The sequence below is a fragment of the Macaca mulatta genome, chromosome 3 (assembly GCF_049350105.2).
Source record: "Macaca mulatta isolate MMU2019108-1 chromosome 3, T2T-MMU8v2.0, whole genome shotgun sequence".
Classification (NCBI taxonomy): domain Eukaryota; kingdom Metazoa; phylum Chordata; class Mammalia; order Primates; family Cercopithecidae; genus Macaca; species Macaca mulatta.
The window spans coordinates 51,825,862-51,853,537 of record NC_133408.1 but is presented as its reverse complement, the minus strand read 5'-3'; the positions used below and the strand labels follow the sequence as shown (position 1 = coordinate 51,853,537).

Genomic DNA, 27,676 nt, shown 5'->3' with positions numbered 1-27,676 from the left:
GGCATAAACCCGGGAGTCGGAGCTTGCAGTGAGCTGCGATCCGGCCACCGCACTCCAGCCTGGGCGACAGAGCTAGACTCCGTCTCAAAAAAAAAAAAAAAAAAAAAAAAAAAAAATTAGCCGTGTGTGGTGTCGGGCGCCTGTAATCCCAGCTACTCAGGAGGCTGAGGTGGGAGGATCACTTGAACCTGGGAGGTGGAGGTTGCAGTGAGCTGAAATCATACCACTTTACTCCAGCCTGGGGGAAAGAGAAAGACTTCATCTCAAAAACAAAAACAAAAACAAAAACACAAAAGCAAAACAAACACAGAAGCAAGGGCTTTCCACTTCTCAAGGGAACTGTAAGTCCCGGGTCAGGGATGAACCCATTCTCAAAGATTATAAGCCACCTCCCCGGCCGGGCGCGGTGGCTCAAGCCTGTAATCCCAGCACTTTGGGAGGCCGAGACGGGTGGATCACGAGGTTAGGAGATCGAGACCATCCTGGCTAACACAGTGAAACCCCGTCTCTACTAAAAATACAAAAAACTTAGCCGGGCGAGGTGGCAGGCGCCTGTAGTCCCAGCTACTCGGGAGGCTGAGGCAGGAGAATGGCCTGAACCCGGGAGGCGGAGCTTGCAGTGAGCTGAGATCCGGCCACTGCACTCCAGCCAGGGGGACAGAGTGAGACTCCGTCTCAAAAAAAAAAAAAAAATAAAAATAAATAAGCCACCTGCCCACCGGGTGGGCTCAGGCCCTCAGCTGTTGACCTGAGACCCCCTGTGGCCCCATGTGTGACCCAGATGTTGTGCAAGTGGTCCCCGAGACCCCCATCCTCGCCCTCAGACAGTTACAGGGCACACAAAAGGCTCCCAGCCTATTTTCTAATAGAGGGACACAGCCACAGACTTCCTGCATAAAGATGTCCCCTTCTGTCTCTCTTGGGACAGAAAAGAAAACCCTCCTGACTCTCTCCTGGGCGCCCCCCTCTCTCCCCTCCCCAAGCTGCAGCCCAGCCTAAGGCCTCCGGGTCCACAGACCCAGGAAGGTGGAAAGGTGGCTAGGTTTGGTGGCTCATGCCTGTAATCCCAGCATTTTGGGAGGCCGAGGCAGGCGTATCACCCGAAGTCAGGAGCTCAAGACCAGCCTGGCCAACATGGTGAAACTCCATCTCTACTGAAAATACAAAAAAATTAGCAGAACGTAGTGGTGGGTGCCTATAATCCCAGCTACTCAGGAGGCTAAGACAGGAGAATCGCCTGAACCCGGGAGGCAGAGGTTGCAGTGAGCTGAGACAGCACCACTGACTCCAGCCTGGGTGACAAAGTGAGACTCCATCTCAAAAACACAAACAAACAAAACAAAACAAACAAAAAACAACCATAGTAATCACAGGCTTGCATGAGGCTCCGTGCTAAGAGCTTAAGATACGATAGCTCATCTGATCCCCAACTGCCCCCATTTCACAGATGAGAAAACTGAGGCTCAGAGATACAAGGTGCTTCACCTGAGCTCCCAGACAATAGGCAGCAGAGCTGATTTGGTTTGGCTGTGTCCCCACCCAAATCTCATCTTGAATTGAAGCTCCCATAATTCCCACGTTTTGGGAGGTACACAGTGGGAGCTGAATGAATCACGGGGGTGGTTTTCCCATACTGTTGTCGTGGTAGTGAATAAGTCTCACAAGATCTGGTGATTTTATAAGAGGTCTCCCCTTCCACTTGGCTCTCATTCTCTCTCGTCTGCTGCCATGTAAGACGTGCCTTTTGCCTTCTGCCACTATTGTGAGGCCTCCCCAGCCACATGGAACTGTGAGTCCATTAAACTTCTTTTTCTTTATAAATTACCCAGTCTCGTGCCAAGCACAGTGGTTCATGCCTATAATCCCAGCACTTTGGGGGGCAGATCACTTGAGGTCAGGAGTTTGAGACCAGCCTGGCCAACATGGGGAAACCCCGTCTCTACTGAAAATACAAAAATTAGGCTGGGCGCGGTGGCTCAAGCCTGTAATCCCAGCACTTTGGGAGGCCAAGACGGGCGGATCACGAGGTCAGGAGATCAAGACCATCCTGGCTAACACAGTGAAACCCCGTCTCTACTAAAAAATACAAAAAACTAGCCGGGCGAGGTGGCGGGCACCTGTAGTCCCAGCTACTTGGGAGGCTGAGGCAGGAGAATGGCGTAAATCCGGGAGGCGGAGCTTGCAGTGAGCCGAGATCCGGCCACTGCACTCCAGCCTGGGCGACAGAGCGAGACTCCGCCTCAAAAAAAAAAAAAAAAAAAAATTAGCCAAGAGTGGTGGCATATGCCTGTAGTCCCAGCTACTTGGGAGGCTGAGGCACGAGAATAGCTTGAACCCAGGAGGCAGAAGTTACAGTGAGCAGAGATGGCACCACTGCACTCCAGCCTGGGTGATAGAGCAAGACCCTATCTCAAGAAAAGAAATGAAAAGAAAAGAAAAGAAAAGAGAAAGAAAATAAAATAATCCAGGCACAGTGGCTTACAACTGTAATCCCAGCACTTTGGGAGGTCGAGGCAGGCAGATCACTTGAGTCCAGGAGTTCAAGACCAGCCTCGGCAACATAGCAAGATTCCCATCTCTTAAAAATAAATAAATAAATAAAATAAGCTGGGTGCAGTGGTACAGCCTCTAATCCCAGCTACTTGGGAAGCTGAGACGGGAGGATGATTTGACCCCAGGAGGTCAAGACCAGTGTGGGCAACATAGCAAGACCCTGTCTCTATAAAAAACAAATATAATATATAACAAAATAAAATAATTAAAATAGCATCTACATTTATGAAGTGCCAACTGCATGTTCCTCAATGGACAGAGCACTTTTTTTTTTTTTTTGAGTCGGAGTCTCACTCTGTTGCCCAGGCTGGAGTACACTGGTGCAATCTCAGCTCACTCCAACCTCCGCTCCCCGAGTTCAAGTGATTCTCCTGCCTCAGCTTCTTAAGTAGCTGGGATTACAGGCATGCACCACCATGCCGGGCTATTCATTATAAGAACACATCATATTTTTACCTTGCAGATTTGGAAACAGGGTAAGGTCATCCAGGCCGAGGAGGACACCCAGCTGGTCTGGCTTCAGAACCCTCCCTCTTTTGTTTTTTTGAGACAGAGTCTCACTCTGTTGCCCAGGCTGGAGTCCCCAGGTTGGAGTGCAATGGCGCAATCTCTGCTCACCACAACCTTCGCCTCCCAGGTTCAAGAAATTCTCATGCCTCAGCCTCCTGTGTAGCCAGGATTATAGGTGTGCGCCAGCACGCCAGGCTATTTTTTTTTTTTTTGGAGATGGGGTTTTGCCATGTTGGCCAGGCTGGTCTCAAACTCCTGGCCTCAAGCGATCCTCCTACCTTGGCTTCCCACAGTGCTGGGATTATAGGTGTTGTGAGCTACCATGCCGAGCCAGAACCATTCGTCTTGACCACACGCACAGTGGGTGCCTGGCAGGCGCCAGCTCCTACCCCATATCCATTTCTAGGGCACTTTCCTATGCAGACAGAGAGCTCTGTGACCTCTGCTAACTGAACAGAACCGCTGTAGCCCAGCTAAGATCTGTTTCTACCCGCCCTCCGTGCTTAGAGCCCAGAGAAGGGTCCCTAGGTGGAAGGTGACCCAGCATGGCTATTCTTGGTGAGAAGCTGCCTGCTCAGCTGTCCTTGTCCCCAGCTGTCCTGGCCCAGGCGGACCCTCAGGTAATCTCTCCCCGACTCCCTCCCCTCCCAGGGGTCACAGGCCCAGGGTCCAGCTGTTTCAACAGCTGCAAAAATCCAAGCCACGAGCCCATGGCAACTGCACGTGGTACTTCGCTTCATTCTTCCTCTCAGTAGTGGGACCCTCAGCTGCCCCCGCATCACAGGGACAAAACCCTCATCAAATTCCATGCATGCTGAGACATTTTCAGTTTCCTGCAGTTGGGAAACCATGGGAAATTCCCTGTCTCTCCAGGGAGTCATCAGGGACACACTGGCTTGGCCGGGGCAAGCCAAGTCTGTGCCTTCCCAGATGGGTGCCTCAGTTTCCTCATGACATAACAAAGGACCAGGTCAGAAATAGCTAAGGTCCTTCCCAGCACTGACATTCACCATGTCCTAAGACTCCTCCCAGGGGAGCCGACGTATGTACAATGGAGTTTCTGAAACCTGGTTAACAGGTGCTTCCTCAGTCCATATCCTCACAGGCCAGTCAAAGGCAAGCTGTTTGGGAGCTCCCTACGGGCACAGCCTGGGCCTCACTGCCCTCCAAGTTCCCCAGCAAACCCGCATGAAGGCAAAGAGCCGCTACTGACTTCCAGCTGGGCCCAGCAACACAGACTTAAACCTCACATGAGGCTGGGCGCCATGGCTCACACCTGTAATCCCAACACTTTGGGAGTCTGAGACAGGAGGATCGCTTGAGGCCAGGAGTTTGAGACCAGCCTGGGTAACACAGTGAGACCCTGTCTCTACAAAAAATACAAAAATTAGCCAGACATGGTGGCTTGCTCCTGTAGTCCCAGCTACTTGGGAGGCTGAGGCAGGAGGATTGCTTGAGCCCAGGGAATGGAAGCTTCAGTGAGCCATGATCGTACCACTGCACTCCAGCCTGGGAGACAGAGTGAAGCCTCATCTCTAAAATAATTAAAATAGGCCAGGCACGATGGCTCATGCCTGTAATCCTATCACTTTGGTCACTTTGGGAGGCCAAGGTGGGTGGATCACTTGAGGTCGGGAGTTCAAGAGCAGCCTGGCCAACATGGTGAAACCCCGTCTCTACTAAAAATACCATAATTTGTTGGGTGTGGTGGTGGGTGTCTATGATCCAAGCTACTTGGGAGGCTGAGGCAGGAGAATCGCTTGAACCCAGGAGGTGGAGGTTTCAGTGAGCCGAGATCGTGCCACTGCACTCCAGCCTGGGCGACAGAGTGAGACTGTCTCAAAAAAAAAAAAAAAAAATTTAAATTAACCTCCTACATGCAGTTGATTTATTCCCTAGATAGTGATTCCTGCCCAGACAAAAGCCACAAAGGAATTTACTGCAAGTTTCAAGTTCAAAGCATGACAAGGGCCTAAGGACACGGTGCAGGTGGCTGCAGCTGGTGGTGTGGTCCTGCAGCTGGTGGGGATAACCAGGGCGCCCAGATGACGCGTTCTCCCCTCCGCCTGCAAGGACGCGGGTCCTGCCCTGCCTGGGGATGGGGGGCTGGCCTTCTGCATACCTGCTCAATCAGGAAGGGACCCCACTTCCTGAGGACCTACTAGGTGCCAGACCCTGTGTCAGACACTGTGGGCAACAGGCATGGCCAAACAGGGCCTGGCAAGGGGGTGGAGTGGGGGTGCCAGCAGCTACAATTCGGCCTCCCAAGGTGCTGGGATTACAGGTGTGAGCCATGGTGCCCAGCCAGCAATCTAGTATGTTTTAAAAGAAAAACTAAAATAAGGAATGCGCTCTTTAGCCTATTTCGCAAGGAAATAATTTAGAAAGGAAAAAACTGACTCACTATCTTGACCTTCACAAAAATAAAAAACTGAATCTAAGTGCCTCCAAACCGAGGAGCAGTTACATAAATTATGATCACGTCATTCAGATTATTAAGCAACCTTTAAAACATTATTTGTCCAGGTTATGTGGGACAGTGTTTATGATGTGATTCTTGGTGACACAGCAGAGTTCAGGAGCTTCCCCACATCTAGCACAGGGCTCAGTGGCCTGGGGGTGGGGGAAGAGGAATAGGGAACAACAAAATATGAATCAGTTAAGAAATACCGGCTGGGTGTTGTGGCTCACACCTGTAATCCCAGCACTTTGGGAGGCCGAGGCAGGCGGATCACCTGAGGTCAGGACTTCGAGACCAGCCTGGCCAACATGGCGAAACCCCGTCTTTACTAAAAATACAAAAATTAGCAAGGCATGATGGCACATGCCTATAATCCCAGCTACTCGGAAGGCTGAGGAAGGAGAATTGCTTGAACCCGGGAGGTGGAGGTTGCAGTGAGCCAAGATTGTGCCACTGCACTCCAGCCTGGGTGACGGGAGCAAGATGCCATCTCAAAAAAAAAAAAAAAGAAAAGAAGAGAAAAGAAACACCAAGAGGAAGCTAGGCACGGTGGCTCAAGCTGTAGTCCCAGCTACTCAGGAGGCTGAGGCAGGAGGATCGCTTAAGGCCAGGAGTTCAAGACCAGCCTGGGCAACACAGAGAGATCTCATCTCTACAAAAAAGTAAAAATAATAGAAAATAAAAAATAGCCGGATGCAGTGGCTCACATCTGTAATTCCAGCACTTTGGGAGGCCAAGGCAGGCAGATGGCTTGAGGTCAGGAGTTCGAGACCAGTCTGGCCAACATGGCGAAACCCTGTCTCCACTAAAAATACAAAAATTAGTCAGTGCGGTGGCGCACACTTATAATCCCAGTTACTCGGGAGGCAAGGCAGGAGAATTGCTTGAACCCAGGAGGTGGAGGTTGCAGTGAGCTGAGATCGTGCCATTGCACTCCAGCCTGGGTCACAGAGCGAGACTCTGTCTCAAATAATTAATAAATAAATAAGTAAATAAATAAAATAACCGAGAGGGACCTTGCAGGGACCGACAGACAACGTTGACGTGTCATGAAGTGAGATGTGTGATGAACTCAGCCCTCTGCCCCAATGGTTTGGTGGCAGATAAAAAAGTGTCCTCTGCTAGGACCTGGTCCCTCCCTAAAACATAGCTTCACAGTGTGTTCCTAGGTATTATGAAAACAAACAACAATTTAACCTCCAAGTTCAAATAAGCTTGAGAAACAGCAACTTCAACAAAGTGAAGGCTACTTGTCTGCAGGACTTTTCAGAGCCTTTGATGTGCCAATGAGCAGCACTGTGACCGCAAAGGAGGGGCTATAATAAGGTGACCACATGATTTAACATTCAAACCCGGGTGCTTCTGGGAGTGAGAGGTGCTCTTAATATAGCATCACGCTGGTCAGGTGCGGTGGCTCATGTCTGTTATCCCAGCACTCTGGGCGGCCGAGGTGGGAGGATCACTTGAGCTCAGGAGGCAACAAAATAATACAATAATGGCCCGGTGCGGTGGCTCACGCCTGTAATCCCAACACTTTGGGAGGCCGAGGCGGGCAGATCACAAGGTTAGGACATCGAGACCATCGAGACCATCCTGGTTAAAATGGTGAAACCTCGTTTCTACTAAAAAAAAAAATACAAAAAAAAAAAATTAGCCGGGTATGGTGGCGGGTGCCTGTAGTCCCAGCTACTCGGGAGGCTGAGACAGGAGAATGGCGGGAACCCGGGAGGCAGAGCTTGCAATGAGCTGAGATCGCGCCACTGTACTCCAGCCTGGGCAACAGAGTGAGACTCCATCTCAAAAATAGTAATAATAATAATAATAATAAAGACAAAAATTAGCAGGGCATGGTGGTGTGCACATGTAGTCCCAGCTACTTGTGAGGCTGAGAGAGGAGTTGGAGGCTGCAGTGAGCCATGATCGCACCACTGCACTCCAGCCTGGGTGACAGAGTGAGACCCTCTCAAAAGAAATAAAAGAAAAGAAAAAAGGCATTATACCAACACCACAGGCATCAAGCAGGCTGTTTCAGGCAAAGCTCCGTCCTTCTGCCTTGAGTTTGGCTCTTTACTCTTGGGATCACCTAAGGAAGTCCTCCTGCCCGTCCGCAGCAACTCCACACCCCCTCATCTGCAGCCACCTCACGGGGCCCACTGCGTCTCTTTCCCTCCCAACCCCGTGGGGCTCTGCTCCCCCTTGGTTTGCACAACCTGCCTCCCAGGCTAACCAGGGTGCGTGTCTGCACACCCCCAGGACATCAGCCCCAGGAGGTGGACTCACACCAATTCCCCTCTCATTCCCTAGAACCCCTGGGCTGAAATGCAGGTGGGCCACACACCTGACTCCCGCTTCCTGGTGGCTGCAAAGGAACATGCATCATTGCCCCGAAAATCTCAAATGGCTTTCTCTCCTGAGCCCCCTCTTCTCTCCAGAAGGTGTTCAAAGGCAGAGGTTACGAGGGAAGGAATGGGGTCTCCATAGCATTCCTTGAGGGAGCCACTTTCCCTCCAGCAGCCCCCACATTGGGTCCACCCCAACCTAGTTCCACCCCTCAGTCCATGCCTCCTCCCCAGGGAGGACTGAGTCTACATCCCCCAGCCCACCCTGACCAGGGAGCGGTCCATCTGAAGCTCACCTCTCCCCCGTGGCCACCCCAGGCCCAGCCTCTGCAGCATCCAGCCCTAAAGAAGGGATCCTCCCTCCATCAGCCCACACCGTCCTGAATCCCAGGCTCTACTCCGCATTCTTCCTGAACCAAATGGAACTCCAAACCCCGCTTCTGGGCCCCCTCCTCCCAAACCAGGAGAACAGAGTACCTGCCCAGCAGAGGAGGCCGGGAAACCCAGGGCAAGAGCGACGTGGGTGGCTTACCCTGGAAAGAACAGAGCCAGCTCCCCATGGAGAAGCCCGTGGCCAGGCCACCGGGCAGGCAGGCAGGTGCTGGCAGCCGGGCCCCCGCCCCATCAGATCCATCCTGGACCACGTCAGGGGCATTAGAAGGCAGCCCTGCCCCCACCCCCACCAGCCACAGAAGAGCGGGTTTGGCTTCCTCATCCTGATGCCATTTAAAAAAGTTTAGGATGTGGTCGGTGGAGAGCTGAGAAGTTGCCCTTCAAGGGACGAATTTGCCCAACATCTCAGACAAGTCACTTAAAATGGGGACAATCCTATCTGCTCTCTTGGGGCTGGGGAGGCTCCTAGAAATGTACAGAAAAGAAAGAGAAAGGCACCATCCTCTGTGGGGGGTGGGGGCCCCAACTCAGGCACTTCAGGCTGGTGCCAAGGTCTGGAACACACACGGGGTACAGGGACATTGAGCTCAGTGCGCTAGAACCACAAGGCTGACCGGGTAAAGTGGCTCACGCCTGTAATCCCAGCACTTTGGGAGGTCGAGGTGGGTGGATCATTTGAGGTCAGGACTTCGAGACCAGCCTGGCCAAGATGGTGAAACCCCAACTCTACTAAAAATACAAAAATTAGCCGAGTGTGGTGGTGCACGCCTGTAACCCCAGCTACTTGGGAGGCTGAGGCAGAAGAATTGCTTGAACTTGGGAAGTGGAGGTTGCAGTGAGCTGAGATTGTACCACTGCACTCCAGCCTGAGCAACAGAGCGAGACTCTGTCTCAAAAAACAAAACAAACTTTGAAGAACTGCCAGACTTTCCTGAAGCAGCTGTACCATTTTACATTCCCACCAGCAATATACGAGAGTTTCTTGAACCCAGGAGGTGGAGGTTGCAGTGAGCTGAGAAAGCGCTGCTGCACTCCAGCCTGGGTGACAGAGTGAAACTCCGACTCAAAAACAAAAACAGGCCAGGCATGGTGGCTCATGTTTGTAGTCCCAGCACTTTGGGAGGCCGAGGCGGGCGGATCACAAGGTAAGGAGTTCAAGACCAGCCTCACCAATATGGTGAAACCCCATCTCTACTAAAAAATACAAAAATTAGCCAAGCATAGTGGTGCATGCCTGTAATCACAGCTACTTGGGAGGATGAAGCAGGAGAATTGCTGGAACCCAGGAGGCGGAGGTTGCAGTGAGCCGAGATCGCGCCACTGCACTCCAGCCTGGGCGACAGAGCAAGACTCTGTCTCAAAAAAAAAAAAAAAAAAAAATGCTCTGGGCCCAGTCCTGTGTGCGTCCTGGAGGGGCAGCTGAGGATAGCATACAGGAGGTGGGCCTTGCCTCACATAGCCTAGCTCCCTGTCTGAGGGTGGGTGATACTCCCACACACACTTGTCCTCAGTCTCCAGGGTCTCCAGCATGAGGCAAGTCCACAGGAATATTAGGGGACAGTTGTGACCAACCTAATGGGAACAGGTAGCTCCTCTTCCATCCACCTGTCTGGGGCATGAGCCAAGTGTGTGGGGCTGGGACTGGATTCGGTCCCCCAGGCACCCCACCCCTGGTGAGGCAGCAGGGGCCCAGTCTGGCATGAGTCTCAGCTCTGGCCCTGCAACCCTGGGCAATGCAGCTGAGACTCCAAGCCTCATTGGGTATTTTATTTTATTTTATTTTATTTTATTTTAGACAGAGTCTTCCTTTGTTGCTCAGGCTGGAGTGCAATGGCATGATCTCGGCTCACTTCAACCTCCGCCTTCCAGGTTCAAGTCATTCTCCTGCCTCAGCCTCCCAGGTGGCTGGGATTACAGACGTGCGCCACCACACCCGGCTAATTTTTGTTATTTTTAGTAAAGACAAGGTTTCACCATGCTGGCCAGGCTGGTCTCGAACTCCTGACCTCAAGTGATCTGCCCTCCTCAGTCTCCCAAAGTGCTGGGATTACAGGCATGAGACACCAAACCCAGCCAATGGTCTCATCTTTAAAATGAAGACAGTGGCACACGGTTGGCCCCTGTATGCATCAATCCCACCAGTCCTCACCCAGGACCCAGGTCACTGCAGCCCAGCATCCCACTTTTTTTTTTTTTTTTTTTTTTTTGAGACGGAGTCTCGCTCTGTCGCCCAGGCTGGAGTGCAGTGGCGTGATCTCGGCTCACTGCGAGCTCCGCCTCCCGGGTTCATGCCATTCTCTTGCCTCAGCCTCCTAAGTAGCTGGGACTACAGGCACCCACCACCATGCCCAGCTAATTTTTTGTATTTTTAGTAGAGATGGGGTTTCACCGTGTTAGCCAGGATGGTCTTGATCTCCTGACCTTGTGATCCACCCGCCTCAGCCTCCCAAAGTGCTGGGATTAACAGGCGTGAGCCACCGCGTCCAGCATATTTTTATTTTTGAGATTGGAGTCTCACTCTGTTGCCCAGGCTGAAGTGCAATGGCATGATCTCAGCTCACTGCAATTTCCACCCCTGGTTCAAGCGATTCTCTTGCCTCAGCCTCCCTAGTAGCTGGGATTACAGGTGTGTGCCACCGTGCCCAGCTAATTTTTGTATTTTTAGTAGAGACAAGGATTCACCATGTTGGCCAGGCTGGTCTTGAACTCCTGACCTCAGATGATCCACCTGTGTCGGCCTCTGAAAGTGCTGGGATTATAGGCGTGAGCCACCACGCCGGGACTTCAGGGCCTTTGCAGCCTGTTCCCTCTGTTTAGATGCTTTTCCCTGAACGGCAGCCGGGGCGACTCCTGCTATCACTTGAATCCTTGCTGCAGTGTCACCGTAGGAGCCAGGCTGTCCCTGACTGCCCCGTCTGCAGCAGCCTCCAGGTGTGCTCGGTCACACCCGGCCAGGCTGTCCCTCGCCACGCTGCTCCACCCAGGACTTTGCCCCCAGGTGGATCCCAAACCGCCCTCCTGCCCACCTCTCTGACCACCTCTCCCTTGTAGCCCTGCGCCACCTCCTAGTGTGAGAGATCCTCTCAAAGGTCCCCCTCAAATGCTGCTCCCTGTGTGGCACAGCTCTGAGGACACAGGACCTCCCTTCTCCACTGGGTGGGCAGCAAGGGCGCTGGTCCAGGCCCCGTCCCTTGGCCAGATCCTCTGCTGGAGGCTGAGCTCATACTTTGGGAGACAGCCACAGCCCTGTTCCCAGAGCAGACTCCAGTGTGCTCCCCTCCCCACAAACCACCGCTGGGCCCTGGCCTCTGCCACACGCATCTCGAGATGCCCACTGCCCAGGGTCCCAGCCTCTGATGGGTGTGGCCACCTCCAGCCCCTTGGAGAACAGAGAGCCAGTTGCATGGGTGGGTGAGGGAGCCCGATGGACCAACAGGACTGGGGGGACTGTCCTTTCCTGGCTCTTCCACCTGTCACTCTTCCCAGAGGCTTTTTTTTTTTTTTCTCGAGATCCTGGAACAGGAACAAAAGCAGCCCAGGCAGCAGAATTCTCCCTTTCTCTCTACTAGGGTTTGGCTGCCTCAGCCAACTCGGTTTTGCTCCCGGCTGGCCACCTCCTTCCCCAGCCTGGGAGTGTGGTTCTGCCCTGCAAAGGCAGCAGCGCAAAGGCAGCAGCCAGGGTGCAGTGGGGGGAAAGGACACCATCCAGCCCAGCCACAGCCTCTGCTGCCACCATCTCCAAGGTCAGGTACAAGGTGTGGCTCCCCAGTCAACTGGGGATTCTCGGAGGGACACTTTCTCCCTCTGGGACAGCTTTGAGGGTGGAGACCCCAGGTAGTCCTCGCCCCCATCCCCAGACCACCGGGCAATGTGATCAGGAAACAGGTGGCATGCCACACACCACACTACAGTCCGTTCCCTCCAGGGAACCATTCAAATGACAGCAGGTGATATTGCAGTAGCACAGGGAGGTGCTTCCCATAGTATGCAATAAGACGAGAAAAAGTAGAATGCACGATTTAGCTGTTTAAAACAACAACTTGTGGCCGGGCACGCAGGCTCACACCTGTAATCCCAGCACTTGGGAGGCCGAGGCAGGAGGATCACCTGAAGTCAGGAGTTTGAGACCAGCCTGACCAACATGGCGAAACTCTGTCTCCACTAAAAATACAAAATTAGCCGGGCATGGTGGCAGGCGCCTGTAATCCCAGCTACTTGGGAGGCTGAGGCAGGAGAATTGCTTGAAACCAGGGGGCAGAGGTTGCAGAGATCGTGCCACTGCACTCCAGCCTGGGCGAAAGAGCGATTCCATCTCAAAAAATAAAAATAAATAATAAATAAAACAACAACTTGTGTAATAGGAAAAAAGACTGGAAGGAAATACAGTCACGTATCACTTAATGACGGGTATACCATCTGAGAAATGCATCATTAGGCGATTTTGTTGGCCTGTGAACATCACAGAGTGTACTGACACAACCTGTATGGTCTAGCCCACGGATCCCAGGCTACAAACCTGTTGAGCATGTTACAGTACTCAATGCTGAAGGCAATTGTAACACAAGGGGAAGTGTTTGTACATCTGAACATAAGATATCTAGGCCGGGGCCAGGCGCGGTGGCTCACGCCTGTAATCCCAACACTTTGGGAGGCCAAGGCGGGCAGATCACCTGAGGTCAGGAGTTGGAGACCAATCTGACCAACATGGTGAAACCCTGTCTCTACTAAAAATACAAAATTAGCCAGGTGTGTTGGTGGGCGCCTGTAATCCCAGCTACTCGGGAGGCTGAGGCAGGAGAGTGGCTTGAACCAGGGAGTCGAAGGTTACAGTGAGCCAAGATCGCGCCACTGCACTTCAGCCTGGCAACAGAGTGAGACTCCGTCTCAAAAAAACAAACAAAAACAACAACAACAAAGATAAACAATGGGTCAGGTGTAGTGGTTCACACCTGTAATTCCAAAATTTTGGGAGGTCAAGGTGGGAGGATGGATTCCTTGAGGCCAGGAGGTGCATCCTGGGCAATATAACGAGATCCTGTCTCCTGTCTCTTTGTTTTTTGAGAAAGAGTCTCACTCTGTTGCCCAGGCCGGAGTGCAGTGGTGTGGTCTCGGCTCACTGTAACCTCTGCCTCTCAGGTAGCTGGGATTACAGGCATCCACCACCATGCCAGGCTAATTTTTTGTATTTTTAGTAGAGATGGGGTTTCACTATGTTGCCCAGGCTGGTCTTGAACTCCTGACCTCAGGTGATCCACCTGCCTTGGCCTCCCAAAGGGCTGGGATTACAGGCGTCCACCACCATGCCAAGCTAAGTTTTTGTATTTTTAGTAGAGATGGGGTTTTGCTACGTTGCACAGGCTGGTCTCGAACTCCTGACCTCAGGCGATCCGCCTGCCCTGGGCTCCCAAAGGTCTGGGATTACAGGCGTGAGTGCCTGGCCAAGATCCTGTCTCTTAAAAAGAAGATTAAAAAATGGAGGCCGGGCGCAGTAGCTCACACCTGTAATCCCAGCACTTTAGGAGGCCGAGGCCAGTGGATCACTTGAGGTCAGGAGTTTGAAACTAGCCTTGCCAACGTGGTGAAACCCCATCTCTACTAAAAATACAAAAATTGGCTGGTTGTGTGGCACACGCCTGTAGTCCCCGCTACTCAGGAGGCTGAGGCAGGAGAATCACTCCAACCCAGGGGGTGGAGGTTGCAATGAGCCAAGATCGCGCCACTGCACTCCAGCCTGAGTGACAGAGCGAGACCCCATCTCAAATAATAATAAATAAATAAATAAATAAAATAAAGTAATTGCGCTGCAACATGACAATGGCTAAAACTCAGGAACTGCCAATGTTGGCGACAGGAAATGCTCAGCTCTGTTAGAATCCTATAGGACCACAATAAACATGGCCCATTCTTAACGGAATCCTGGTTAGGCTGTGCAGTGATGAGGTTAAGTGGTAAGGGGGAGGGGAGAAGTTTAAAGGATAATGGACATTTTTTTCTTTTATCACTTTCAAATTTTCCTGTAATGAGATGATGGATGGGTGAAAGGAAAAGAAATTAATCTGTAATGAGTTTTCTACCTGTAGGCACTCCATGTTCATTAACTCACTTGATCCCATTAGGGAGATGCTATTATCCCATTTGTGGCTCAGAGAGGTTAGGCCACTCTCCCAGGGTCACACAGCAGGAGCAGGGCTAGGAGGGGCATGAGAGCTGGATCACAGCCAGAATTTATGCCTCTCTAAATCAGGGAGGAACAAAGGGGAAAGTACCCAGAAGGTTCAATAAGACTCTCTCGCTGCATGCCATACCCCAGCCTCAGGGTTGGGCCAGGCGGGTGCCCTTCTCCAGCCATTAGACTACACAGCCCCACTCCTCACTGGACCAAGCTCAGCCCACTGGGTGCCTTCGCCCATGCCCTTTCCCCACTGCCTGCAGCTCCTTCTTCCTCCTCTTCTCATTTTCAAACTCCACCCACTGCCCTGCCCCCATTCTCAAGGCTGAGCTCATTCAAGCTTCTTCCAGGAAGTCTTCCCTGATTGCCCACTCATGGTAGTGAGCCCCCTCCACCCCCAGATAACCACGGCCTCCTCACTGGTATCCCCACCTGGCTCTTAACCCTACAACCCGTTCTCTGCACAGTGGCCCAAGGATCGTTAACAAGGTCCCATCACTCTTCCATTGGTGTCCCCCAGCCGTTCCCACCATCCTTTTTTTGTTTTTTGAGTCAGGGTCTCGCTCGGTCACCCAGGTTGAAGTGCAGTAGTGTGATCAAAACTCACAACAGCCTTGACCTCCTGGGCTCGAGCGGATCTCCTACTTCAGGCTGCCAAGTAACTGGGACCACAGGTATGCGCCACCGTGCCTAATTTTTTTCAGTAAAGACGAGGTCTTGCTGTGTTGCTCAGGTTGGACTCAAACTCTACTGCTCAAGCGATCCTCCTGCCTCAGCCTCCCAAAGTGCTGGGATTATAGGCTTGAGTCACCGTGCCTGGCCCCCACTGCTCTTTTTCCTTTTTTTTTTTTTTTTTGAGATGGAGTCTCACTCTGTCGCCCAGGCTGGAATGCAGTGGCGCAATCTCAGTTCACTGCAACCTCCGCCTCCCAGGTTCAAGCGACTCTGCCTCAGCCTCCCGAGTAGCTGGGATTACAGGTAATTTTTGTATTTTTAGTAGAGACAGGGTTTCATCATGTTGGCCAGGCTGGTCTCCTAACCTCAAGTGATCCTCCCGCCTCAGCCTCCCAAAGAGCTGGGATTACAGGCTTGAGTCACTGTGCCCAGCCTCCACCACTCGTAAAACAAACCCAAACCCTGTGTCCTTCAGGTCTGCCCCTGCTGCCCTCCCTAACCTCTTTTCACACTCTCCATCCAGACTTTTCTTCTTTCTCTCTCTCTCTCTCTCTTTTTTTTTGGGGTCTCGCTCTGTCACTCAGGCTGGAGTGCAGTGGTGTGATCATGGCTCACTATAGCCTCCAACCCCTGGGCTCAAGCGATCCTCCCGCCTCAGCCTCCCGAGTACTTGGGACTACAGGCACACACTACCATGCCTGGCTAATTTAAACTTTTTTTTTTTTTGTAGAGATGGGGTCTCACTATGTTCCCCAGGCTGGTCTGGAACTCCTAGGCTCAAGTGATCCTCCGGCCTCAGCCTCCCAAAGTGCTGGGATTACAGGCACGAGCCACCATGCTGGCTTATTTTATTTTATTTTTTTTATTTTTTTGACAGAGTCTTGTCCTGTTGCCCAAGCTGGAGTACAGTGGCATGATCTCGGCTCACTGTAGCCTCCGCCTCCCGAGTCCAACCGATTCTCATGCCCCGACCTCCTATGTAGCTGGGATTACAGGCATGTGCCACCACATCCCGCTAATTTTTGTATTTTTAGTAGAGACGGGGTTTCACCATGTTGGCCAGGCTGGTCTCGAACTCCTGGCATAGGTGATCCACCAGCCTTGACCTCCCAAAGTGCTGGGATTACAGGAATGAGCCACCGTCCCCGGCCTTTTTCTTTCTTAACAAACCAACTTCATTCCAGCCTCAGGGCCTTTGCATCACCCATTCCCTCCACATGGAACACCTCTTCCCCACCCTACCTCATCCCCCGAATTTTCTCTTGTCTGGCTTCTCATTGCTGGAGAGGATTTGCCATCCTGGAGGCAGAGCCTGGGCCTTCACAAGGCTGCACTGGGCAGGCCCTTCCCATGGGCTTCTGCCCACGGGCCTCACGCTGCAGCTTCCTCGCCCTTTCACGCTGCCCATTTGGCTCTGCCAGGGACCCGGTCCTGCCAACTGCCCATGACTTTGGCTCAAACTTTCCTTGACCCCCTTCCCCAGGACCCAGATTGTCCAGTCTGGCCCCGGCTGTGTTTGTCTCTCCAAACTTTGTGCCAATCAGATGAGATGGGCAGTGACCTATCCTACTGGCTGGAGTGTCATCAAAGCCAGGCTTTGTGCACAAAGATGCTCATCACAGCATCATTTATCAAAGTAATAAGTAAGAAACACTCGTCATTTTTTTTTTTTAAACGGAGTTTCGCTCTTGTAGCCCAGGCTGGAGTGCAGTGGTGTGATCTCGGCTCACTGCAACTTCCTCCTCTTGGGTTCAAGCAATTTTCCTGCCTCAGCCTCCGGAGTAGCTGGGACTACAGGTGCCCGCCACCATGCTCGGCTAATTTTTATATTTTTAGTAGAGATAGGGTTTCACCATGTTGGCCAGGCTGGTCTTGAACTCCTGACCTGAAGTGATCCTCCCACCTCAGCCTCCCTAAGTGCTGAGATTACAGGCATGAGCCTCCATGCCCAGCTCAATCACAATTTTTGAAACTGCAGAGAATGGGTAAGAAATTGCTGCTAGTTCCTTCCATCATACTCATCTTGGTTTAAACCCTCCTGCAGCTCTCATTATTAGGATGAAAATGAAACTCCCTGCACACCTCCAAGTCATCCAGGTCCACCTGCATCGCAGCAGACTGCCCCAGCCACACCCACGCTCTCTCCCTCTTCTGTACTCACGACGCTCCTTTCTGCCTCTGAGCCTTTGCATGTGCTGTTCCCTCTACTTGGAATACCCTTCCCTCTTTTTTTTATTTTTGAGGCAGAATTTCGCTCTGTTGCTCAGGCTGGAGTACAATGGCGTGATCTCAGCTCAATGCAACCTCTGCCTCCCGGAGTCAAGTGATTCTCCTGTCTCAGCCTCCTGAGTAGCTGGGATTACAGGCACCTGCCACCATGCCTGGCTAATTTTTGTATTTTTAGTAGAGATGGGGTTTCACCAAGTTGGCCAGGCTGGTCTCAAACTCCTGACCTCCAGTGATCCGCCCACCTTGGCCTCCCAAAGTGCTGGGATTACATTCATGAGCCACCGTACCCAGCCCTTTTCCTCTTCAGCTAGTGCATCAGCTATTCACCCTCCAGACCTCAGCTCCCCTCCTTGGGGAAGCCTCTGCCAACCTCAGACCCCATTACGGGAGCTCACGACACTCAGTATCTCCCATCAGATTGGTCACAGACTGGCCTGTGCTCCTGGGGCTCTTCCAGAAGAACGCTCATCCCATGTAGCCAGTCCCCTCATCCCCGATCCTTGGCGCCACATACCTTCCTTGGAGCCAGTGGCCGCCGCCGCCGAGGATGAAGCTGACCCAGTAGACGTCCGGCCCATGGGGCTGGAGTGCTTCCCCCCACGGCCGGGGGGCTTCAGGCCGCTGGGCTTCTGCATGGCGGTGCCACTGGGCAGGTGGTCAAGGGTGAGTGCTGGTCACGTCCTCTCTGCCATCTTCACTCACCTGCGGGCAGAGACAGGAGAGATCACATCATCACTTCCCAATGGCCCCCAGACCCTCAAGGGCCAGTGAGCACCACACATCCCCCCTGAGGTGGGCTGGACGAGGCAACACCGATTTAACCTATCAGCTCACTGCAACACCCGATTTAACCTATCAGCTCACTGCAACACCCGATTTAACCTATCAGCTCTCTGCAACACCCGATTTAACCTATCAGCTCACTGCAACACCCGATTTAACCTATCAGCTCTCTGCAACACCCGATTTAACCTATCAGCTCACTGCAACACCCGATTTAACCTATCAGCTCTCTGCAACACCCGATTTAACCTATCAGCTCACTGCAACACCCGATTTAACCTATCAGCTCACTGCTCCCGTTGCCGCACAGGCCATATTCCCGGACTCACCATCCCAGCACACACCCCCTCTACTGCAGGGGCAGGACAAACACACAGAGAGGCTTATGCCTTCCCCAATGTCCTGGTGTGGGGTTACCTGCCTCAACTCTACACCAGGCCGCCATCTAGCCACAACCTCTGCCTGCCTTCCCACCATGAAGGCTTTGTGTCTTTATTTAATTTTGGTTGCAGAAATTTATTACAAGTGAAAGATATTTCATCCTCTATCCCACGAGCATGCATCAAGCTGTTTGCAACAAAGACCATTTTTAGACTGGGTACAGTGGCCTGTCAGTCCAGCACTCTGGGAGGCTGAGGCTGGTGGATCGCTCGAGCCCAGGAGTTCGAGGCTGCGGTGAGCTCCAGTGCACTCCAGCCTGGGCGACAGAGTGAAACCTTTTCAAAGTGTGAGCTGCACGCTGACTATGGTCATTAAAAGCCCTAAAAGGGGCCAAGCACAGTGGCTCACGCCTGTAATCCCAGCACTTTAGGAGGCTGAGGTGAGTGGATCACTTGAGGTCAGGAGTTCAAGACCAGCCAGGCCAACATGGTGAAACCCCGTGTGTACTAAAAATACAAAAATTAGCCAGGCTGGGTAGCATACGCCTATAGTCCCAGGTACTTGGGAGGCTGAAGCACGAGAATCACTTGAACCCGGGAGGCGGTGGCTGCAGTGAGCCAGGGTCGCGCCACTGCACTCCAGCCTGGACAACAGAACGAGACTCTTGTCTCAAAAGAAAACAAAAAAAAAGCCCTAAAAGGGCTGAGAGCAGTGGCTCACACCTGTAATCCTAACACTTTGGGAGGCCAAGGTAGGAGGATTGCTTGAGGCCAGGAGTTTGAAACCAGCCATGGTAGTATAGCAAGACTTTATCTTTAGAGAAAAATAAAAAATAAAAAATTAGCCAGGCGTGGTGGCGCATGTCTGTAGTCTCAGCCATTTGTGAGGTGAGACGGGAAGATTGCATGAGCCTGGGAGGCAGAGGCTACAATGAGCCATGATGGCACCACTGCACTCCAGCCTGGGTGACAGAGCGAGACTCTGTCTCAAAAAAAAAAAAAAAAAAAAAAAGCAGTCATAAAATAGAACAAAATGATGTCCTTTGCAGGGACATGGATGGAGTTGGAAGCCATCATCCTCAGCAAACTAACGCAAGAACAGAAAACCAAACACCGCATGCTCTCACTTATAAGTGGGAGCTGGACAATGAGAACACATGGACACAGAGAAGAGAGCAATACATACTGGGGTCTGTTGAAGGGTAGGGTGAGGGGAGGGAGAGCATCAGGAAAAATAGCTAATGCATGCTGGGCTTAATACCTAGGTGATGGGTTAATAGGTGCAGCAAACCACCATGGTACACATTTACCTATGTACACATCCGGCACATGTACCCCGGAACCTAAATTTTTTTTTTTTTTTGAAACGAAGTCTCACTCTTGTTCCCCAGGCTGGAGTGTGATGGCGCGATCTCAGCTCACTGCAACCTCTGCCTCCTGGGTTCAAACAATTATCCTGCCTCAGCCTCCTGAGTAGCTGGGAATACAGGCGCCTGTCACCACACCCGGCTAATTTTTGTATCTTTAGTAGAGACGGGGTTTTGCCATGTTGGCCAGGCTGGTCTAGAACCCCTGACCCCAGGTGATCCACCTGCCTCAGCCTCCCAAAGTGCTGGGATTACAGGAGTGAGCCACCGTGCCCGGCCGGAAATTAAAATTAAAAAAAAAAAGAAAAAAAAAAGCCCAGGCGCAGTGGCTCATGCCTGTAATCCCAGCACTTTGAGAGGCCAAGGTGGGTGGATCACCTGAGGTCGGGAGTTCGAGACCAGCCTGGCCAACGTGGCGGAAACCCCATCTCTACTAAAAACAGAAAAATTTGCTGGGCGTGTTGGCAGGCACCTGTAATCTCAGCTACTCGGGAGGCTGAGGCAGGAGAATCACTTTAACCCAGGAGGCGGTGGTTGCAGTGAGCCAAGATTACACTACTGCACTCCAGCCTGGGTGACACAGTAAGGCTCCATCTCAAAAAACAGAAAACAGAAAAAAAAAAAGGGCCAGGTGTGGTAGCTCATGTCTGTAATCCCAGCACTTTGGGAGGCCACGGCAAGAGGATCACTTGAGCCCAGGAGTCCAAGACCTGCCTGGGCAACATCGTGAGACCCTGTTCTCTATAAATAATAGAAACAAAATATTTTTTAAAGGCCTAAAAGCAATGATTACATATTAATCATGGCCAAAAAAAAAAAAAAAAAAAAGTGTGTGATGCTTGCTAGCACAGTAACCTCAGGATCAAAAGCTTTGTGTTTTAATTTTTATTTTTTTAAATTTATTTTGAGATAAGACTCTCAATCTCTGGCCCAGGCTGGAGTGCAGAGACACCATCTCGGCTTACTGGGCTCACTGCAACCTCCACCTCCCAGGTTCAAGAGATTCTCCTGCTGCAGCCTCCCAAGTAGCTGGGATTACAGGCACCCGTCATCACGCCTGGTTAATTTTTGTATTTTTAGTAGAGACGGGGTTTTGCCATGTTGGCCAGGCTGGTCTCAAACTCCTGACCTCAAGTGATCCTCCCGCCTCAGCCTCCCAAAGTGCTGGGAGTACAGGTGTGAGCCACCATGCCTGGCCAGCTTTGTGTCATTATGATGAAGCAGAGAAGAGCTTACAGGACAAAAGGGACTCTGGAGAGGAGCAAAGCCTCCAGGTATGACGCTATCTGTTTAGGGGACAGGGGGCAGCAAGATGGGACTGGCTGCAGGGGGCCGGAGAGGTGGACAAGTCCCCCAGCCCCAGGCCTCTTCCCCACTATCCTATACTCACAAACTTTAATGCACTCAATGTTTCCAGAAGGCTCACCATGAGCCAGGCCCCATCCCTGCCCCAGAGCTGTAGGTAGGACTTAGCCTCTGCCCTGGGGAGCACCATCCAATGGGGAGAGGAAATTCAGAGCACCATAGTCAGATGGAGGATTTCAGGCAAAAGCATCCTCACGTCTGGACCTCAGAAACACAGGAAATCTCTGATACAGGAGATGCCCTTGTCTGTCCAGCCATATCTGCAGTCGCAGATTATGAAGAAACCTTTTCTCCATTAATTTTGTTGTTATTATTATTTTTAGAGACAGGGTTTTATTCTGCTGCCCAGGCTGGAGTGCAGCATCACGATCTCAGCTCACTGCAACCTCTGCCTCCTGGGTTCAAGCGATTCTCCGGCCTCAGTCCCCCAAGTAGCTGGGACTACAGGTATCCGCCACCATGCCTGGCTAATTTTTGTATTTTTTGTAGAGATGAGGTTTCACCATGTTGGCCAGGCTGGTCTCGAACTCCTGACCTCTAGCGATCCTCCCACCTCTGCCTCCCACAATGCGGGGATTACAGGCGTGAGCCAGTCTCTTTTCCCCTTTTTTTTTTTTTTTTTTTTGGAGACAGAGTCACTTTGACACCCAGGCTGGAGTGCAGTTCCATGATCTTGGCTCACTGCAACCCTCCATCTCCTGGGTCCAAGCAATTATTTTGCCTCAGCCCCTGAGTAGGTCAGACTACAGGCGCCCGCCACCAGGCCCAGCTAATTTTTGTATTTTAATAGAGAGGGGGTTTCTGCCATCTTGGCCAGACTGGTCTCGAACTGCTGACTTCAGGCGATCCTCCCCTTGGCTTCCCAAAGTGCTGGGATCACAGGCATGAGCCACCGCTCCTGGTCTGTATTTTCCCCATCCTTGACTCATATGACTTATGTGGGTTGACCTCATTCCCACTCCTAGAGGGGATGCATAACACAGGCCTGGCCATCAGGGAAGATCGTGTGAGGCGTCCCAGAGCCTGGGCTGTGGCTGAAACCTTCAGGAAGAATTCTCCCTGCTCTGGGGCTGCCTGGGTGTAGGATACAAGCCAGAAGCTGCAGGAGCCATTCTGGTCACCGCATGGGAGAGCCTGCCAGGGAACAGTGCCAACACAGAGACAGCAGAGCTGAGTCCCCAGGAGGGCCTGGATCCAGCTGAGCCTGAAGCTGGTCACTTGAGCTCTTTTTTTTTTTTTTTTTTTTTTTTTTTTTTAGATGGAGTATTGCTCTGTTGCCCAGGCTGGAGTGCAGTGGCGCGATTTCGGCTCACTGCAAGCTCCGCCTCCCAGGTTCATGCCATTCTCCTGCCTCAGCTTCCCGAGTAGCTGAGATTACAGGCACCCGCCACCACGCCCGGCTAATTTTTTGTATTTTTAGTAGAGACGGGGTTTCACTGCGTTATCCAGGATGGTCTTGATCTCCCGACCTCATGATCTGCGCCCTCCTCAGCCTCCCAAAGTGCTGGGATTACAGGCTTGAGCCACCGTGCCTAGCTGAGCTCTTCGTTTACATCAACCAACAAATCTCACAATTGTTTTTTTTCTCTCTCTCTCTTTTTTTTTTTTAGACAGGGTCTTACTCTGTTGCCCAGGCTGGAGTGCAGTGGTACGATTTCAGCTCACTACAGCCTCAACCTCCCAGGCATCTGAGTAGCTGGGACCACAGGTGCATGCTACCAACCCCCCAGCTATGTTTACAAGCTTTTTGTAGAGACAGGGTCTCACTATGTTGCCCAGGCTGGTCTGAAACTCCGGGGGTCAAGCAATCCTCCTGCCTCGGCCTCCCAAAGTGCTGGGATTACAGGCGTGTGCCACTGAGCCTGGCCTTTTTTTTTTTCCTAAACCTATTTGAGGGACAATGTCATTTGCATTTCCAAAAAAGTTCTGGTGAATACAGATGTCAACCCACAATGCTCACAGCAGGAATGTGTGTGTGTTCTCAGGACATCCAATGAGTCAGCAACACTACTACCTGTCCTGGCACATCCGAGTGAAGGATCGCCTCCTCCCTCGGCCTGGCAGCTGTAAGAGCAGAGGAAAGCGAGCTGCCCCCAGGCACACAGCAGTGGAGCCGACACGCCCTGGTGTGCCCACGAGAGCACTGGGCATGCCTGCCAGCCCTGGCCCTCAGGACCTGCTAAATCTGACATTCCAATGCCCTTGGTGCCCCGGGAATTCTAGGGACTGGGAGTCGATCATGCTGGGGTACAAGGCTGCTCCCTTGGTCCCCAGAACCTGGCCCTCCTGGTGGCTTGTTCAATGAGGGAGCCAACTTTGGGCACAGCTCTCTGAGAGCTTGGTTAGGCTGGGTCAGCATCTCCAACGCCAGCAAAGGTGAGTGGGGGCGGCCTCTGGTGACAGTAAATGTCCCACCTTGTGGGTGACCAAATGAACCTCCTGCTCCCGTGGCTCAGCTGGGGGACCCTCTCACCTAGGAATTCCAGATGCAGAGAAGAGAGAGCATTGCTGGAACTCAAATGAGGTTCAAGGAACTCCTTCCCCCTCCTGACCCCCAGCCCAGGGCCTCTTCTCTGCCCAAAAACCCTCCCACAGAGAAAACAGCTATAAATCGTATCTAATAATAGACTTTCATTCTTTTATTTATTTATTTATTTATTTATTTATTTATTTATTTATTTTTGGAGACAGAGTCTTGCTCTGTTACCCGCATGGTACAATCTCGGCTCACTACAACCTCCACCTCGCAGGTTCAAGCGATTCTCCTATTTCAGTCTCCCAAGTAGCTGGGACTACAGGTGTCTCATTGCCATCCCATTGACTAATTTTTGTATTTTTAGTAAAGATGGAGTTTCACCATGTTGGCCAGGCTGGTCTTGAACTCCTGCCCTCAAATCCACCTGCCTCGGCCTCCCAAAGTGCTGAGATTACAGGTGTGAACCATCACACCCGGCCCATACTTGCATTCTTTTTTTCTTTTTCTTTTTTTTTAAATTTTTTATTTTTGAGATGTGGTCTTGCTCTATCGCCCAGGCTGGAGTGCAGTGACATGATCATAGCTCACTGCAGCCTCCAACTTTTGGGCTCAAGCAATCCTCCTGTCTCAGCCTCCTGGGTAGCTAGGACTACAGGTGCACCCTACCATGCCTGGCTAATTGTTTTTCATTTTTTTATAGAGACTGGGTCTAGCTACGTTGTCAAGGCTGGTCTCAAACTCCTGGGCTCAAGCAATCCTCCTGCCTCCGCCTCTGGAAGTGCTGGGATTACAGGCATGAGCCACCACGCCCAGCCAGGGCTGGTATTCAGGAAACAGAATGAACTCTGCAACTCACTGAGAAGGCAACAACCCAGTTAAAAATGGGTGAAAGGTTTGAATACACATTTCACCAAAGAAGATATACAAAGAGCCCATAAGCACATGCAAAGATGACTAACATTATTACTCATCCAGGCAATGCAGATCAAAACCACAAGAGATACCACTTCCCACCAAAGGGAATGGCTAAAAGTTTTTAAAGCTGACAATACCAAGGACTGATGAGGACGCAGAACAACTGCAATGCTCGTAGTATTGGTGGAAATAAAAAATGGTACAGGCCGGGCGCGGTGGCTCAAGCCTGTAATCCCAGCACTTTGGGAGGTCGAGACGGGCGGATCACGAGGTCAGGAGATTGAGACCATCCTGGCTAACCCGGTGAAACCCCGTCTCTACTAAAAAATACAAAAAAAAACTAGCCGGGCGAGGTGGCGGGCGCCTGTAGTCCCAGCTACTCGGGAGGCTGAGGCAGGAGAATGGCGTAAACCCCGGAGGCAGAGCTTGCAGTGAGCTGAGATCCGGCCACTGTACTCCAGCCCGGGAGACAGAGCGAGACTCCGTCTCAAAAAAAAAAAAAAAGGTACAATCACTCTGGAAAACAGTTGGGCAGTTTCTTAAAAAGCTAAAAATAGTGGCAGAGTGCAGCGGCTCACACCTGTAATCCCAGCACTTTGGGAGGCCGAGGTGGGCAGATCACGAGGTCAGGAGTTCGAGACCATCCTGGCTAACACGATGAAACTCTGTCTCTACTAAAAATACAAAAAATTAGCCAGGCGTGGTGGCAGGCGCCTGTGGTCCCAGCTACTCGGGAGGCCGAGGCAGGAGGATGGCATGAACCCGGGAGGCAGAGCTTGCAGTGAGCCGAGATTGCACCACTGTACTCCAGCACTCCAGCCTGGGCAACAGAGGGAGACTCCATCTCAAAAAAAAAAAAAAAAAGTTAAAAATAGGAGCTTGAGGTAGGCGGATAACTTGAGCCCAGGAGTTGGAGACCAGCCTGGGCAACATGGTGAAAACCCATCTCTACCAAAAATCCAAAAACAATTAGCAGGACATGGTGGCACATGCCTATAATCCCAACTACTTGGGAGGCTGAGACACAATAATCGCTTGAACCCATAAGGCAGAGATTTCAGTGAGCCAAGACTGTGCCACTGCACTCTAGCCTGGATGACAAAGTGAGACCTTGTCTCAAAAAAAAAAAAGAAAGTTAAAAATATACCTCCCATATAACCCAACCACCCAAGAGAAGCAAAAACATGTGTCCATAGAAAGTTTTATAAGCAAGTGTTTATACCAGTTTTACTCATAACAGCACCAAAGTAAAATCTCCATCAACCAGTGCATGTACAAACAAAAGTAGGGCAGCTGTTTTTTATTTTATTTTTACTTTTCAGACAGGGTCTCACTCTGTCACCCAGGCTGAGTGCAGTGGTGCAATCATGGCTCACTGCAGACTGGAAACTCCTGGGTTCAAGTGATCCTCCCACCTCAGCTTCCTGGGTAGCTAGGACCAAAGGCAAGTGCCACCATGCCCAGCTAACTTTTTATTTTTTTGCAGATGGAGCCTCAATATGTTGCCGAAGCTAGTCCTGGACTCAAAGGATCCTCCTGCCTCAGTCTACCAAAGTGCTGGGATTATAGGAGTGAGCTGCCATGACCAGTCTTCATTTTTATTTTAGAACAGAGACAGGTCTCTGTCACCCAGGCTGGAGTGTGGTGGCGTGATCATGGCTCACTGCAGCCTCAACCTCCTGGGCTCAAGCAATCCTCCCACCTCAGCCTCCCCAGTAGCTGGGACTACAGGCATGTGCCATCACGCCCGGCTAAATTTTTTTTTTTTTTTTTTTTTTTGGTAGAGACAGGGTCTCACTACGTTGCCCAAGCTGGTCTTGAATTCCTGGACTCAAGCAATTCCCCCCACCTCAGCCTCCCAAAGTGCTGGGATTAAAGGTGTGAGCCACGATGCCTGGCCCAAAGTGGTATTATCTATATAACAGAATATTTCTCAGCAATAAAGAACTACTGATGTGTGCAACATCAGTAGTTGTTGATGAATGCTTTTGTTTTTTTCTCTTTTGAGACGGAGTCTCGCTCTGTTACCCAGGCTGGAGTGCAATGGCGCGATCTTGGCTCACTGGAACCTCCATCTCCTAGGTTCAAGCGATTCTCCTGCCTCGGTCTCCAGAGTAGCTGGGATTACAGGTGCCCGCCACCACACCCAGCTAATTTTTTGTATTTTTAATAGAGACAGGGTTTCACTATGTTGGCCAGGCTGGCCTCGGACTCCTGATGTCAGGTGATTCACCTGCCTCGGCCTCCCAAAGTGCTAGGATTACAGGTGTAAGCCACCACGCCCGGCCGGACGAATGTTTAAAACATTTTGCTAAGTAGAAGAAACTAGACACGAAGGACTCCATATTGTATGAGTCCGTTCATATGCAATTTCAAAATTGTAGACACAGGATGAAGATCAGTGGTTGCCTAGGCCTGGAAACACAGACTGGCTGCAAATGGGCACAGAGAACTTTCTGGGTGGTAGAAATGTCCTAAAACGGGGGTGTGGTGATAGTTGCACAACTCTGCGTTTATACTAGAAGTCATCAAACCATACACTTAATTTTTAGTAGAGACGGGGTTTCACCATGTTGGCCAGGTTGGTCTCAAACTCCTGACCTCAGGTGACCCATCCACCTCAGCCTCCCAAAGTGCTGGGATTACAGGCGTGAGCCACTATGCCTGGCCCAAACCATACACTTAGGATGGGAGAGGCAGGGCATAGTGGCTTACACCTGTAATCCCAGCACTTTGGGAGGTAGAGGTGGGTCAATTGCTGGAGCTCAGGAGTTTGTGACCAGCCCAGGCAACATGGCGAAAATCTGTCTCTACAAAATAATACAAAATTTAGCCAGGTGTGGTGGTGCGTGCCTGTAGTCCCAGCTACTGGGGAGGCTAAAGTGGGAGGATTGCTTCAGCCTGGGAGGTTGAGGCTGCAGTGAGCTGTGATCACACCACCACACTCCAGCCTGGGAGACAGAGTGAGACCCTGTCTCTAAAAAAGTTTTTAAAAATTTTTAAAAAGGGCTGGGCGTGGTGGCTCACGCCTGTAATCTCAGCACTTTGGGAGGCCAAGGCA

The 27,676-nt window shown here is 51.5% G+C and overlaps 2 protein-coding genes and 1 long non-coding RNA gene across 19 annotated transcripts in view; 1 reads left to right on the top strand and 2 right to left on the bottom strand.

Annotated features, from left to right (window-relative positions):
• The window catches only part of RFC2 (replication factor C subunit 2), a 113,213-nt gene that overhangs the window by 2,215 nt on the left and 83,322 nt on the right, over positions 1-27,676 (top strand). The window lies entirely within an intron of this gene.
• Positions 1-27,676, bottom strand: part of CLIP2 (CAP-Gly domain containing linker protein 2) — a 227,999-nt gene that overhangs the window by 179,674 nt on the left and 20,649 nt on the right. For 16 of the 17 annotated variants that reach the window (XR_013415208.1, XR_013415204.1, XR_013415207.1 and 13 more), the window contains one exon: positions 17,844-18,031. Coding sequence is in view for 9 of the 17 variants with exons in the window: in XM_077996630.1 (XP_077852756.1) it covers positions 17,844-17,964 (121 nt within the window). In the remaining 8 variants the exon portion in view is untranslated. Of the gene's footprint in view, positions 1-17,843; positions 18,182-18,331; positions 18,737-19,054; positions 19,240-27,676 lie in introns of those variants that run through there. The other variant, XM_077996631.1, reaches the window with a different exon arrangement.
• On the bottom strand, positions 4,764-6,052 carry LOC144339821 (uncharacterized). Its single transcript, XR_013415227.1, has 2 exons — positions 5,772-6,052; positions 4,764-5,335 (listed from the first exon to the last, which is right to left on the bottom strand). It is a non-coding gene; the product is annotated as an uncharacterized LOC144339821 (long non-coding RNA).